Below are 14,332 nucleotides of genomic sequence, written 5' to 3' on the forward strand. Positions count from 1 at the left end.
CACACACACGCAGGTAAACCTCCAGGCTCCCAAATCCTCTCACAATTGTAAACACACACACATGCACGCAGGCACGCATCACGCAGGTAACCTTTCCTCCAGGCTCCCAAATCACCTGTCCACAAAAACTGCCTTCAGCAGCTGCTTAACCTGCATGCTTAAGGCATTAAATCCTCACAGAACTGTGTATTAGGGATTATCAGTCCTCCTTGATGTAGGAAGGTTTAGGAAAGTGAGAAGTTAAGTCACACATCTCCAGCCCCTCTCCGGGGCCCCCACTGGCTGGAGCAGTGACCCCAGTAGAGGGGAGTACTTAAATGCTGCTTATTATTGCTGAGAACGTCTCCAGGAACTGGAGTCTTGGTGGGGCCGGGAGGGTTTGCTCTCTGATTACTGCGAAAAAGCCGGTTCTGTCAACGCAGACTTCAGTAAATTACCTCGGCAAGTGATTTTCCCCTCTTTGGGCCTCAGTTTCCCTTTCTGTAAAATAGGGGTGAGCAGGACTGGGCTCGGGACCGGTAAGTCCTGTCCGGCTGAGCGTCGATCACTCCGAGGAGTTTGCCTCCACCATTCCCAAGCCCGCCCCGGAGCGCTCGCGGGGGCGGGACGGCCCCCCAGGACGCAGGGATCCGATCCTCGCCAAGGCGTTCCGGTCAGCAGCAGCCCCGCCACTCCCCCGGCCCTGCCGCGCTGGGAAGCCCCAGTCCCCGCCAGCCCAGTCGCGCTGGCGCTTTAAGGTCGGGCGAGGCCGGCTGGGCGACAGCGCTAGACACCTGGAGCTGCCCGGAGCCGCCTGGAGTCTCGGCGGGACCCGGCGGCAGGCGAGGACGTGCGGGAGAGGTGGGGCGGGCGCGGTCACCACCGGAGTGGAGAGAAGGCCTGGGTCTCGAGCGCCCCTGCGAGCCCTGCCGCAGCGGCAGAGCCCAGCGGGGAGCGCGCAGCCCTCGGGGCCGAAGCCAGGGGTGAGGCCGGGCTCGGGTCCCTGCTCACCCGGCGCGGGCGGCCGAGAGGGCGCGGCTGGTGAGGCCTGGACGGGCCCGGGAGCCCGGCCTCGCTTTCGCCGGCTGAGGAGCAGGGGTGGGGGTGGCGGGCCAGGGCCTCCCCCTAACGCCCCTGCCTCCTGCAGACCCGAGGGTCGCTGCCGGCAGGGTCGCTCTGCCCTGGCGTTCCCCGCAGCCACGCCTTCACCCGCGCCCAGCTCCCCGCGCGCCTGGACAGCGCCTGCCACCCGCCGCGCCATGGCCCTGCCCCAGGTGGGTGGAAACGGCCTTCTCTCTCCTTCGCGGGCACTCAGCCTCTTCTACCGCCGACCCTGCCCCTACCGCTTCCCCTAACCTCGGCCACAGTGGCTTGGTGGGGAAAGTGTGGACATCCCGGGCTCCGCCTAGTTTTTATCTTGCTGGGTGGCCTGGGGGCACTCAGGGCCTCAGTTGGGGGTGGTTTGGGAAATTCTTGTTAGGACGGTTTCATCTTTACAGAAAGTGGCATCTAAAGTGCCCTTATTGGGCCGGGTGGGGTGGCTCACCCCTGTAATCCCAGCACTTTGGGAGGCCGAGGCGGCAGATCACTTGAGGTCAGGAGTTCGAGACCAGCCTGGGCAACATGGCAAAACCCTATCTCTACTAAAAACACAAAAATTAGCCGGGCATGATGCTGCCACCGTAATCCTAGCTGCCCAGGAAGCTGAGGCAGGAGAATCACTTGAACCTGGGAGGCAGAGGGTGCAGTGAGTCGAGATTGTCTGACTGCACTCCAGCCTGGAAGACAGAGCAAGACGGAGTCTCAAAAAAAAAAAAAAAAAAAAAAAGTGCCCTAGTTGGTATGGAGTAGGGCATAGAGAATGGCATAGGCTGTGCCCTGGCTCAGTGCGGGAGTGGGCACAGGAGGGAGGCTCTGTTCTCCCAACTCTCCTGACAGGAGCAGGGCCTTTCTACTAGGCTTTTACAGAAGATGCTGCCCCCTTGCCAGGGGCAGATAATAGATGCAGGCTGGCCCTGCCACCAGTGAGAAGATAGAGCAAGATGAAGGGCAGGGACAGGCACTGAACACTGCTGTGGAAATAAAAATGATCCTAATGAGATTAAATATTATCTTAATGTATTCTCATTCTCAGGAGCCATAGGGTGTTACTGTGCGCATTCCCAGGGGAGGGCACTAAGGCATGGAGAAGCAAGATTCCTGCCAGCGTCAGAGCAGGGTGCATCCTCGGTCCAGCCTTGTGTCCCCATGCCTCACCTACGGGCTGCCGTCTTGCCATCGCATTTTCATAGCCTGCTTTCCCCTTGATTTGAACTTGGAGCTGCTGAGCAGCCTGCCCGAAGTCCCTGAGCTAATGGGGAATGACCACTGTAGTCAGAGGGAGTGATCAGCAGAGCCATCTGATTCCCGGAAAGCCCACCTCTGGCTAGAGGGAGGTGGGGGCAGCCGCAGTAGACAGGCTTCTGGGAAGGGGTGAAATGAGGGCCCTGGATGGGAGCAGAGGATGCTCCAGGTAGAGGGAGCACAGGTCTAGTAGAGGCTCCAGGTGAAAGGAGTTTGGGTGAGAACACCCTACTGATAGTGACATCCCTGATCTATAATAATAATGTTCCACCTGTTCCTGGTGGAACAGGCTGCCCTTCATCCAGTGGACACTGACCTTCTCCATCCCACCCTTCCCCAGGGTGGCAGGTTAGCATGTACCCTGCCTGCTGGGGGGTTCCACATGAAAAGAGCGAGACCCACACAGAAAATGATGCTGACCCCATGTGAAAACATGCAAAGGGCAGTTGCAGGGGCTGGTCTGAGGCCCGGGAGGAGCTAAGCTGGGAAGGAGGGCCATGCATTCTAAAGACGGAGAGTGGTCGGGCCCAGTGGCTCATGCGTGTAATACCAGAACTTTGGTAGGTCTAGGTGGGTGAATCATGAGGTCAGGAGTTCGAGACCAGCCTGGCCAACATGGTGAAACCCTGTCTCTACTAAAAATACCAAAAAATTAGCCAGGCGTGGTGGTGGGTGCCTGTAATCTCAGCTACTCAGGAGGCTGATGCAGGAGAATCTCTTGAACCTGGGAGGTGGAGGTTGTGGTGAGCCGAGATCGCGCCACTGTACTCCAGCCTGGGTGAAAGAGCAAGACTCCATCTCAAAAAATTTATAACAATAATAAAAATAAAGAGTGGAGCTGCCTGTGCCAAAGACAAGCGATCTATTCATAGCACAATCTCAATTTTCTTTATGAAAAATATTGATAGACCTAGCTGTGCACACACATAGGGATTTGACTCAGACTAGACCTGGGTCCAAGTCCAGCAGTCACTCTTGTGGACAAACCGTCACCCTATTGTCACCAATCGTGGACAAATTGTCACCCTAGTGGCCACAGTGTCTTTAGGACACAGTGTTGTTGTGGGGATTAAGTGAAGGGCTACCTGTAAAGAGCTTGGCATGGTGCCCAGTCCAGTGAATGCCCAGCCTGATAAATGTACAGCACACATCTGCTGCTGTCATCATCCTGTATGCAGGACAGGGGGCAATGAACAGGAAACAGCCACCTGGGGATCCTGCTCGTTTCTGAGAGCCAAGATTAGTGGTGATTTACACTTTACTTTTTTTTTTTTTTTTTTTTTTTGAGAGGGAGTCTCACTCTGTTGCCCAGGCTGGAGTTCAGTGGCATGATCTTGGCTCACTGCAACCTCCGCATCCCGGATTCAAGTGATCCTTGTGCCTCAGCCTCTCAAGTAACTGGGATTACAGGCGTCTCCCACCATGCCCAGCTAATTTTTGTATTTCTAGTAGAGACGGGGTTTCACCATGTTGTCCAGACTGGTCCCAAACTCCTGACCTCAGGTAGTCCACCTGCCTCAGCCTCCCAAAGTGCTGGGATTACAGGCGTGAACCACCACGCCCAGCCTGTATTTTGCATTTTTATTCTCTTTTGTGGTTTTCTCATTTTTCCACAATGACCAGAGGCTATTGTTTGATAGAAAGTAAAAAGCAGGCTGGGCACAGTGGCTCAAGCCTGTAATCCCAGCACTTTGGGAAGCCGAGGCGGGTGGATCACGAGGTCAAGAGATCGAGACCATCCTGGTCAACATGGTGAAACCCCATCTCTATTAAAAAAAAATACAAAAAATTAGCTGGGCATGGTGGCACATACCTATAATCCCAGCTACTCAGGAGGTTGAGGCAGGAGAATTGCCTGAACCCAGGAGGCAGAGGCTGTGGTGAGCCGAGATCGCGCCATTGCACTCCAGCCTGGGTAACAAGAGCGAAACTCCGTCTCAAAAAAAAAAAAAAAAAGAAAAAGAAAAAAAAGAAAGTAAAAAGCAGTGTAGGTTGCCCCATGCAGGCCTGCCTGGCTGTGTGCTCCTTGAGTGCTGAGAACCCTGCTGTATCTGGCTTTGGACAAGGTCCTTCACCTTTTCGGGCTCATTCTCCTCATTTGTAAAATGGGAATTTTCCTCTGGCCTGCCCACCCGCGGGGAGGCAGGTGCGATGCTGGGTGTGAAGGGAACTATTGAGTACCGTAACATACAGGCAAGGGTTACTGTTCTTGATTTGCTTGTGTGTCTTGTTTTCTGAATTTTTTTTTTCCACAAACAGGTTTCCCCTCTTGACAGCCTCTCCTAGCTCTTTGACTTTGAGGATGGGGGGCAGGGTAGTCAGAATTTTTTTCTCCCACCATGAAAAGGCTTTGAGCTGGAGACAGGAGGCACTTGTCCCCCAGACAGAATCACAGGAAGAGAACTGCAGGTAATTTATAAATGGAATTCTCTATATGCGTCCAGAGGTCTTGGGAAAGACTGAGGTCCGCTCCCAGAGCTCCGCTTTGTACACATTTTCTCTCTCTCTCTCTCATACACACACACAAGCACACACACACACACACACACACACACACACACACGTGTTTTTAAACACATTTGGTAACATGCCCTTTTGAAATCTAAAGCTTCATCTACTACGTCTTGAACATTTGCCACACCCTTCAGCCCCTGTGGGATCATGCCTTTGAGCGGCTGCACAGCAGCGTGTCATTTGGATCTATTGTCGTTTGGCTGGGCAAGCCCCACTTGGAAGGGATTTCTGATCACTGAAGCATTGCTTTAAGGTCTGTGGCCCTGCTCCCTGCTTCACAGGCTCAGCCTCAGGAAGAGGAGACAGTGCTTCTGCAAATCCTCCTAGCAGCCCCCTAGAGAGCCTGCATTTTATTCAACGAGGAAGCTGGCCTGGGGCAGGTGAGAGGCTTACCCCATGATACAGCTACAGAGGAGGGGGACCAAAGCCAGGACTATCCTTCATGTCCCTGTGGCTGTGGCAGCTAGAATCCTGCACTGCCTCCTCTCTCCCAGCTCTTCACAACTGTGAGGGTGGATTTTTACCCAACCAGCCTTTATTTATCCAGCAACACTTTCCCTTGGATCAGAGGATTTATCGAGCAGCTATTATGTGCTAAGCACTGAGGGGATATAGTGGTGAACAAGACCAAGATGGACTTTGCACTCAGAAAACTCACAGATGGGGGAGTGAGACAAGTGAAGCAGAAGTTAAACACAGGTTTCTGCTGTGGCAAAGGTGGCCCAGGGCACTCGGGGGTTTCAAGTTAAAGCGTCTTCAGAGAAGGCTTCTGTGGTGAGGCCGAGCTGAGCCTTGAGGGGAGTTAACGGGAAGTTACAGGTACAGGGAATGGAAGGTACAATGGGCAGCCTAGAAATTGGCTTTGGGGACAACCCAGACATCTAGGTTTCAACCTCCTACGTCTGTGACCCGGGGCCAGGACCCTTCCAGGATTCCCCCTGTGCATAGTTCTATGAGACAGCACTGTATGCATAATTTAGTATTCTGAGTTGAAGAAAGTAAGATACGATGTTTCCTTCTCTTGTCAAACCTTTGTGCTGAGCTTGATGTTTAAAAAAAATAGGCTAATATTAATTGTTGAATCTAGAGATTATGCCATAGTTTACCCATCATTTCTTCATAATCGCACATTTTAGCACTTTCCAAATTATGACCACTATTAATAAAGCCACGATAAACATCTGTGTGTGTGTGTGTGTGTGTGTGTGTGTGTGTGTGTGTGAGACAGAGTCTTGCTCTGTCACCCAGGCTGGAGTGCAGTGGTGCCGTCTTGGCTCACTGCAACCTCCACTTCCCAGGTTCAGATGATTCTCCTGCCTCACCCTCCCAAGCAGCTGGGATTATAGGTACACGCCCCCACGCTCAGCTAATTTTTGTATTTTTAGTAGAGATGGGATTTGGCCATGTAGGCCAGACTGGTCTCGAACTCCTGACCTCAGGTGACTGCCCACCTTGGCCTCCCAAAGTGCTGGGATTACAGGCGTGAGCCACTGCGTCGGGCCTGGTGAACATCCTTTTCCAGAAAGTTTTGCTCCATGTTGTGAGTTTCTGCTTCAGACTCTTCAGTGCCTCCTCTTTCTCACTTGCTCTGGGTCTTGGTATCTTCCTCTGTTCAGTAACAGTGCCCCTCTCTCAAGATTGTGACCAGATGAAGCCAGGCATGCATAACCAGCAAGCCCTGATCCTGGCAGGCCTAGAGGTTCCAACATGGGTTCACTTCCCTCTGTCCCAGCTCCCTGTGCAGTAGTCAGGGTGGAGAGTCAGACTCACCAGGCAGACGGAGCCCCTCAGGCCTGGAGGGAGGCCCCGAGTGAAAGTGAAAGTGAGCTTACTTACTGAGCTCCTGCGATGTCCCAGGCCTGGTGCTGATCGTGCTTATCTCTGATCTTCTAAATAGCCTGGCAAAGTCAGGGCATCATCTCCACTTCAAAGAGGAGGAGACTGAGGCCCAGAGGAGTTAAGTGACTTCTCCAAGTTTGTGCAGTGACCTCCGGCAGAGGAGGATTCGTAGCTGCCCTCCAGCACCTTTCGTATGGCCCATTTCCTCTTCTCTCTCCTCTGTGTCCAGATGTGTGATGGGAGCCATGTGGCCTCCACCCTGCGGTATTGCATGACGGTCAGCGGCACAGTGGTTCTGGTGGCTGGGACGCTGTGCTTCGCTTGGTGGAGCGAAGGGGATGCAAGCACCCAGCCTGGCCAGCTGGCCACACCGACGGACTACCCGGTGCCCAAGGGACCCAGCCCCCTGCTCAGGTCGGTCAGCTTCGTCTGCTGTGGTGCAGGTGGCCTGCTGCTACTCATTGGCCTGCTGTGGTCTGTCAAGTCCAGCACCCGGGGGCCAACCCGATGGGACCCCTACCACCTCTCCAGAGACCTGTACTACCTCACTGTGGAGTCCTCAGAGAAGGAGAGCTGCAGGTCAGCAGGGCAGGGTGGGGCAATGGGTGGGGACTGCAAGTAGGGGCCAGTCACACCAGCCAGCATTTGTAATCCCAGCAAACTCTCATGGCGTTCCTCCTTTGGATCAGGCCTTGCCCTGTGCCCTGGGTACATGAAAGCTGATCAGTACAGCCCTGAAGGAGTTTATAGCCCCATGACAGAGGCTGATGATGACCAACCAGAGTAGGCTGTGCTGTGAGAGAGAGGCCTGTCTTCTGAAGACATGGAGAAACCCAGGAAGGCTGCCTGGAGGAGGTAGCAGCTGAGCCCAGCTTTGTATGGGACAGAATAGCAGAGGGTTAAAAGCCTAGGCACAAGAGTCAGAGCCAGATCCACTGGGACCCTGTCCTGGTTCTATCACAAACTAGCAGTGGGGCTTTGAGTAGGTCATGCAATCCCCCTAAACTTTAATTTCCTCATTTGAAATAAGTAGGACTAATAGCAACAGCAATGATAGCAAACGCCTCTGCAGTGCTCGCCACGTGCCAGGCACTGTTCTAAGTTCTCCTCCGTACTGACTCATCGGATCCTTACAGCAGCCCTCCGAAGGTGGGCACTGTTATGAATTCCATTTGTAGAGGAGGAAACGAAGGCATGGGGACACTAAGTCACTCCCCCAAGGACATCAGCTAGCGTGTGTCAGAACTAGGACCTGAACGCGGGCAGTCCGGCCTCAGAGTCTGCTCATGCCCACTCCCTACTTCAGGTGACGCTTGGGAAAATGAAATGACTTATGTACGTTGAGCTTTAGCCCAGTGCCTGGCACACGGTAGGTGCACAGCAAATGTCAACTTTTCCTCTGGTGGACACGGTGGAGAGAGGCATTTTAGGGAGGCAAAAGAGCGTGCACAAGGGTGTGGGGTCGGGGACAGAGTGTTGCATGAAGACGACACCTCTCAACCCTTGATTTTCATTGTCGGTCTCCCCAGCCTGCCTTGCATCATTCTTCCTTAGACTTTTTTTTTTTCTAAATTCCTCCTCCATGAAATTGTAACACCCAGATGCACTGCATATTTATGTTCTATATGCATATCTGTGCTTTATACATAAAAAGAGCATAACTCTTCCCAAGAGCCAGTGTTTGTCCTGTTGAGAACGCATGCATTATACATACCTTTTTATCTACTTATTTATTCAACAAAGTATGGAGTGCGCCTATGTGCCAGGGGCCCGCGTACATATCTCCTGTCCTTTCCATTGCCTCCAAGGTAAGAATGACTGTTGCGTCTGCAGAAAAGGAAGCGAAGGCATAGCTAGAAAGTGGCAGGGGCCTGCTGGCTGCATAGCTGACATTCTTCCGCCCACCCCACTCCTAAGCTCTGGATCCCTGGGTGTGAGGGGCTAAGCCGGACTGCCGTGAGCTGACCTGGGACCTGGGACCCGGATGCTCTTCTTCCCTGTCTTAAGTAAGAGGGAAAATGCATTCTGAGTTAGAGAATGTAGGAGTATTCCCACCACCAACCTGTGACTTCTTAGAGCTAGAGATGGTGCAGAACATCTCATAGGTTGGCCCTCTGTGTCTGTGGGTCTGCATCCATGATTCAACCAACCATGGATCCTGGTTGGCACACAGTAGGTGCACAGCAAATCTCAACTTTTCCTCTAGGGGACATGGTGGAAAAGAGGCAGTCTCTGGTGGTGCCTGCTGTGGGTTACTTCAGGTCAGAAGCAAAGCCTTCCTGGGCAGATGGCTTGGGCAGGTCCCTTCTCCCTTGGGCCTCAGCTTCCCCATTTATTGATCTACTTATTCTTTCACTCACGTACCAAATACTGATTGAGCATACGTAGGTATGCTGGGTCCCATCCAGACAGGATCCATGAGAAAAGAATTATGTCTGTGCTAAACATATACAAACTTCTGTTTCTTGTCATCATTCCCTAAACAATATAGCGTAACAACTATTTATACAGCATTTACATAGTGTGAGATATTTCAGGGCCTTGGGGATTCTCCAGCCAAACCCTTCACTTCTCAGATGAGAGACCTGGGTCTCAGAAAGACCATGTGACCTACCTTGTCATGCAGTGAGTTAGCGGTCAGTTGGAACCAGGCTGGGTCCCAGATGGCCTGGACCAGAGCCTGCTCCTCCCAGCCAGCCAGGTGTGAGTACAGGGGGTGCGTGTTGCCTGTACACACAGCCATATTGATGCAACAGGGTCTAGGCACAGCTGTGTCTGGCAGGTGGGGCCCCTTGGCCTTCACTCTCAGCGGGTCAGGGAGGAAGCCCACCCAGGAGGCCACAGGGTGCCCCCTAGCCCATCAAGCTCCAAGACCCAAGTCGTAGACTCAGAAACTGGGTAACTGGGGGTCGAGGAGGCCGCTTCTGCTGTGGCGCTCTTTCCTGTTCCGAGGCTGACCCAGTCCAGCTGCCTGCAGAGCCCAGCGTCTGGCCCCTTGGGTGGCTGCTCTGCGATTCCTGGTCCCAGGCACCTCAGTCTCTGGTGGTACCTGCTGTGGATAACTTCAGGTCAGAAACAAAGCCTTCCTGGGCAGATGGCTCTGACAGGTCCCTTTCCCTCTTGGGCCTCAGTTTATTCCCCATATATATATCCCCATGTATTCATCTACTTATTCTTTCATGCATGTACCTACTATTGATTGAGCATACTTAGGTATGCTGGGTCCTACTCAGAGAACTGACAGTACCGCAGTGAGCAACACAGAGAAAACCCTGCCCTCAGGAAGCTCATCTCTTCAGTGTAAGTCCCCTAATGAGGCAGCTGGAATGGGGCTTCCAGCAGTCCCTGTCCTTTCTTTTATAAGGTGGGAGTCCTTGAGGATGTTACTTAGACCCTCTGAGATGTGTCTGATGCCCCATCTCTCAGCAGGCGTGACAGACCTTTCCCCTGTGGTCGCTGTCGGGCTCATATGGGGTAGAGTTAGGGAAGCGTGTACTCTGTAGCTGGTGCACACATCCGCTTTCTCTGCCCTTCCTGTTTTAGTTTACAGTGAGCTCTCGTGCCCACTAATTGATTTGAGCCTCAACTGCTTATGAGGTAAGTGTAAGGACTGGGTCCATTTGACAGCTGAGAAAACTGAGGTGAGGAGAGATGAGGTGGCTTGGGGGAGAGGTGTGACAGGTGGACTTAGCTTGAGCTTTGCAGTCAGGCAAAGCTGCGGCTTTGCCACTTAGTTGACACGTGACCTTTACTCATCCATAAAATGGGTGCAGGCCTCTACCCCCCAGGTAGAGGTCGTGAATAAGAAGATTCCAGCACTTAAGTGTTAGGCAAATTGTATTCCATCCCTTGTCCCACTCCTGGCTTTGCCTGACTCTCCTGAAGGGCGGTGGAGCTGGCACCAGGCCCAAGTGTCCAGCCCCCAGCAAGCTCCAAAGAGTAGGGTGAGCCCTGGCCTCCGTGGCACTTCCTATGTGGGGAGACCACCATGGCCCCACGCAGCTGCAGAGGTGCCACATCCAAAGGCACTGAGAATGGGGACCTGCTCCCAGATGGTGCCACGTGGCTGCCCTGCTCGCTGAGTTCCTGGCATCCTTGACGGTGACCTTGGTGACTTGGAGCTGGGCCGGCCCAACTGGCCACTAAGGTGATAGAGGTGGGGTGAGGGCTGCTTCACGTCTGTCCTCTAAGTAAACTTCCTGCTGTGAGCAGAGCTCACGGGCACCTGTGCCCTGCCCTGCCAGCTGTCACCTGCTGGGGTGGCCCCAGACCTATCCAAAGCCTGTCTCAGGTGTCCAGGGCTCCAAGCGTGGCCGGGGCATGGCTGGGAGATGAATAGTCAGGAGATGGGGCTTTGGAAGCTAATTACTCACACTTCTCTGATTGTTGTGAAACATTTTTTTTCCCATTTTTTCTTTCCCTGGATCTGAAAGGGGAATTATTATCCCCATTTTACAGATCAGGAGAAAGAGTTTCACAGAAGATATGAATGTGGTCCAAGTCACACAGCAATAGAACTCAATTTGCCTGCCTCCAGGAGCAATATTCTCTGTCCTGCCCTCATCTGCAAGGATGCTGGGAGCTCAGAGGAGGGCGAGGACAGGCACCTCTCAGCTTCCTGGGCTGTCTTCCAGAGAAGGAAGGAAGGTCTGAGAGTTCACAGGGGCCCTGGACAGGGAGTTTCATGTTTGGGACTCCCAGCTGGTGCCCTGCCCTGTACTGACCTACAGGCTGGGTTTCAAATCCAGGATCCCATCAATCTGCTCCATCACCCTGGTCTGTGGCTGGGAGCAGTGAGGCTCCGCAGGCTGCTGTGAGGCTGAGAAGACACATTGCCAGAGAAAGGCCGCGTCTCCGGTGGGTGCTGGGTGTTCACCTGCGGGGCAGCAGCAGGTTCCCAGCAGGGGCCCCTCCGTCAGCCCTGGAGCTAAGTCCCATCTACTGCTTCTTCTGTTCCCTAGACTGGCCTCTTGCCATGGGCCCCTACTTGGTCTAGGCAGTAGGACCACAGGTATGGATTAAACTGCTTCCCAGCAGCTCCAAACCCACAAGCCCGGCAAGTGACTCAGCCTCTCTGAGCCTGTGGGGCCTGCCATGCGTGAGGCCTGGGATAAGCTTTGCTCTCCCACCCATTCCCCTTGCGATTCTGTTCACGACCCCACTTACGTCGCAGGCATTGAGTGCCGCCCTGCGTGAACTCATTTAACCTGCCCTCTGTCTGTGAGGCAGGTGCCACTATTGTGCCCCATTTTACAGATGAAACCAGGCCCCCATGAATGGAATTACTGATCTCTGACCCCTTGATCTCCCAGCAGGAACATGGCTGAGCAGGGAGGTGAACCAGCCGGTGCTTAGACTCACAACCACCCTGAGTGTTGGAAGGGACCTTCAGAATCACCCCCAAAGCAGGAGCAGCCCACATCTAGGATCAGTGACATTCCCACCCCACTCCCCACTGTGTGTCCCAGGTGGGGAAGGGGCATTGGATCCCCGGAGATGACCCACCGGGGCTCTGAGGGCGCTGACGGCCAGTCTCATTCCTGCCAGCTGGCTGGGGCGTGGGTGATCTGCCTCGGGGTCTGGCCTGCAGAGCCTCGGTCAGCGAGCCTCCAAGGACCTGGTCTCTGCCTCAAGCCCCTGTGGGGTGGTTTAGTTGGCCAGGGGTGGGGATAAGAATAGAGTCACAGGACAGCAAAACTGTCCAGAGGTAGAAGTGATTGATCTGGCAAGTGGTAAGCTCTTCATCCCTGGAGGTATGCAGGCAGAGATAATCACTTGGCACACATCAATCATATCGAAGTGTAAAGCATCCAGATGGGCAGAGGAATTGAGGTCTCTCATTCTGCCCTGAGCACCCCAGTTCTGACCTTGTAAAGGATATTTTAATAGGTGAGAGTCTTTCTGTCCATGGACCATCACTCAGTCTTTCAACAAACACCCCTCAGCCCCTGGACTCTCAGTCACTGCCCTAGGGTAAGACTTTGCCTGCAGAGAGAACTGAGGAGGCACAAGGAGGTTTTGGGGACACAGACAGGGAACTAACTCTCTGGATCAGGGAGGGGGTGGCGGGAAGACTGAGGGCCGCAGGAGCTGGCTCCTGCCAAGTTTCAACTATGTATATGGGCCCCTGGGGACCCGTGAAGGCTTGCAGCAGGGTGGGAAGCCTTTTCCGCCCCCAGCTTTCCTCACTGTCTCCCTGGCAGGCAGCAGCTCTGCCCCAGCCCCTGCTAACAGCCGCTCTTCTGTTTCCACAGGTCCCCCAAGGTGGTTGTCATCCCCACTTATGAGGAAGCCGTGAGCTGCCAGCTGGCTGAGGGGCCCCCAGCGCCACCTGCATACCCTACAGAGGAAGCGCCGGAGCCACGTGCCTCGGGGGACGCCCTGCTGGGCACCCAGCCCCCCTGGCCTCCGCCCAGCTATGAGAGCATAAGCCTTGCTCTTGATGCCATTTCTGCAGAGACAACAGCAATTGCCGAGCGCGCCTGCTCAGGCCTGGCTCAGACTGCAGCGGGAGGAAGTTAAAGGTTCCTAGCGGGCCCTGAATCCAGAGACAAAAGTGCTGTGCCTCTCCAGAGCCTTGTGCAGTGCCTGGGACACAGTAGGCACTCAACAAATGTTCCTTCGAAGGCTGTTCTATTTATCTATTCCTGTATAACAAGCCACCCACAATTTAGTGACTTAAAATAAATCCCAGTTTCTGATGTCTCAGGACTCTATGAGTTGCCTAGGCCCAGCTGGGGGCACTCTGCCCTCGGTGGCATGGGTGGGGCTGCAGTCCTCAGGGGCCCAACTGGCCAGAACGTTCAGGGTGGCACTCCTCTGGCCAGCAGTGAGCGGCTGGCTGTCAGCTGGGAGACTGTGCAGGTGAGAAGGCCGGCCCGCGGCAGAGGCAGAGCTGTGCGCACATCATGTTTCTAACCAGAAGAGCATGGCTCCGAATCCAATCACCTATGCATAGGCTCCACCACGCACCTTTTTTTTTTTTTTTTTGAGAAAGGATCTCCACTGTGTTACCCAGGCTGGAGTGCAGTGGCTCAATCAGGACTCGCTGCAGCCTCTTCCTCCCAGGCTCAAGCGATCCTCCCACCTCAGCCTCCCAAGTAGCTGGAAACACAAGCATGACCAACTCATTTTTGAAAATTTGTTGTAGAGAGGGAGCTTGCTGTGTTGCCCAGGCCCGTCTGAACTCCCAGCCTCCTGAAGTGTTAGGATTACGGACGTAAGCCACTGTGCCTAGTCTACCATGTACCATCTTAGTGACTTGGACAAGTGACTTTCCCTCTCTCTGCTTCAGTCTCCTCATCTGTAAAATGGGAATTGAGGATTCCCTCGAAGAACTGATTTGTGAAGAATCAATGAGATGGTAGCAACTGACGTGTGAGTGTGAACTCACACGGAGGCTGCAGTCAGTGGCGCTGTGCTACAGCACCAGATAATAAAGGCAGGGGTCTCAGCCCTAAGCCACGTAGTAAGTATGCAATCATTGTCAGTCCTATTAGTAGAGGTAACCCTCCTCCACCAAGTGCAAATTCAGCCTCTGCTCCCATACTTCCTGTGACGGGAAGCTCACGACTTTCGCTCACTTTGCAGATATGGCAGAAACACCGACTTCTGACCAGCTCCATTCTGCAGCCCGTCTCTAGCCCACCCCACTTCC

The 14,332-nt window shown here is 53.9% G+C and overlaps 1 protein-coding gene across 1 annotated transcript; it reads left to right on the forward strand.

Moving 5' to 3' along the window:
• The first annotated feature begins 794 nt into the window (after positions 1–794).
• TMEM61 (transmembrane protein 61) lies at positions 795–13,378 on the forward strand. Its single transcript, XM_039474561.2, has 4 exons — positions 795–840; positions 1,127–1,253; positions 6,905–7,254; positions 12,930–13,378. Exons 2-4 carry the CDS (start codon positions 1,239–1,241, stop codon positions 13,195–13,197), a joined length of 633 nt encoding a protein of 210 aa, XP_039330495.1. The 5' UTR covers positions 795–840; positions 1,127–1,238; the 3' UTR covers positions 13,198–13,378.
• The last annotated feature ends 954 nt before the right edge of the window (positions 13,379–14,332 follow it).

Source organism: Saimiri boliviensis, chromosome 11, assembly GCF_048565385.1.
Source record: "Saimiri boliviensis isolate mSaiBol1 chromosome 11, mSaiBol1.pri, whole genome shotgun sequence".
NCBI lineage: Eukaryota > Metazoa > Chordata > Mammalia > Primates > Cebidae > Saimiri > Saimiri boliviensis.

Bases quoted from the DNA above. Each gene is read 5' to 3' on its own strand.
- TMEM61 (XM_039474561.2), top strand. The intron at 7,255-12,929 runs GTCAGCAGGGCA...CTGTTTCCACAG, and splicing joins TCAGAGAAGGAGAGCTGCAG to GTCCCCCAAGGTGGTTGTCA.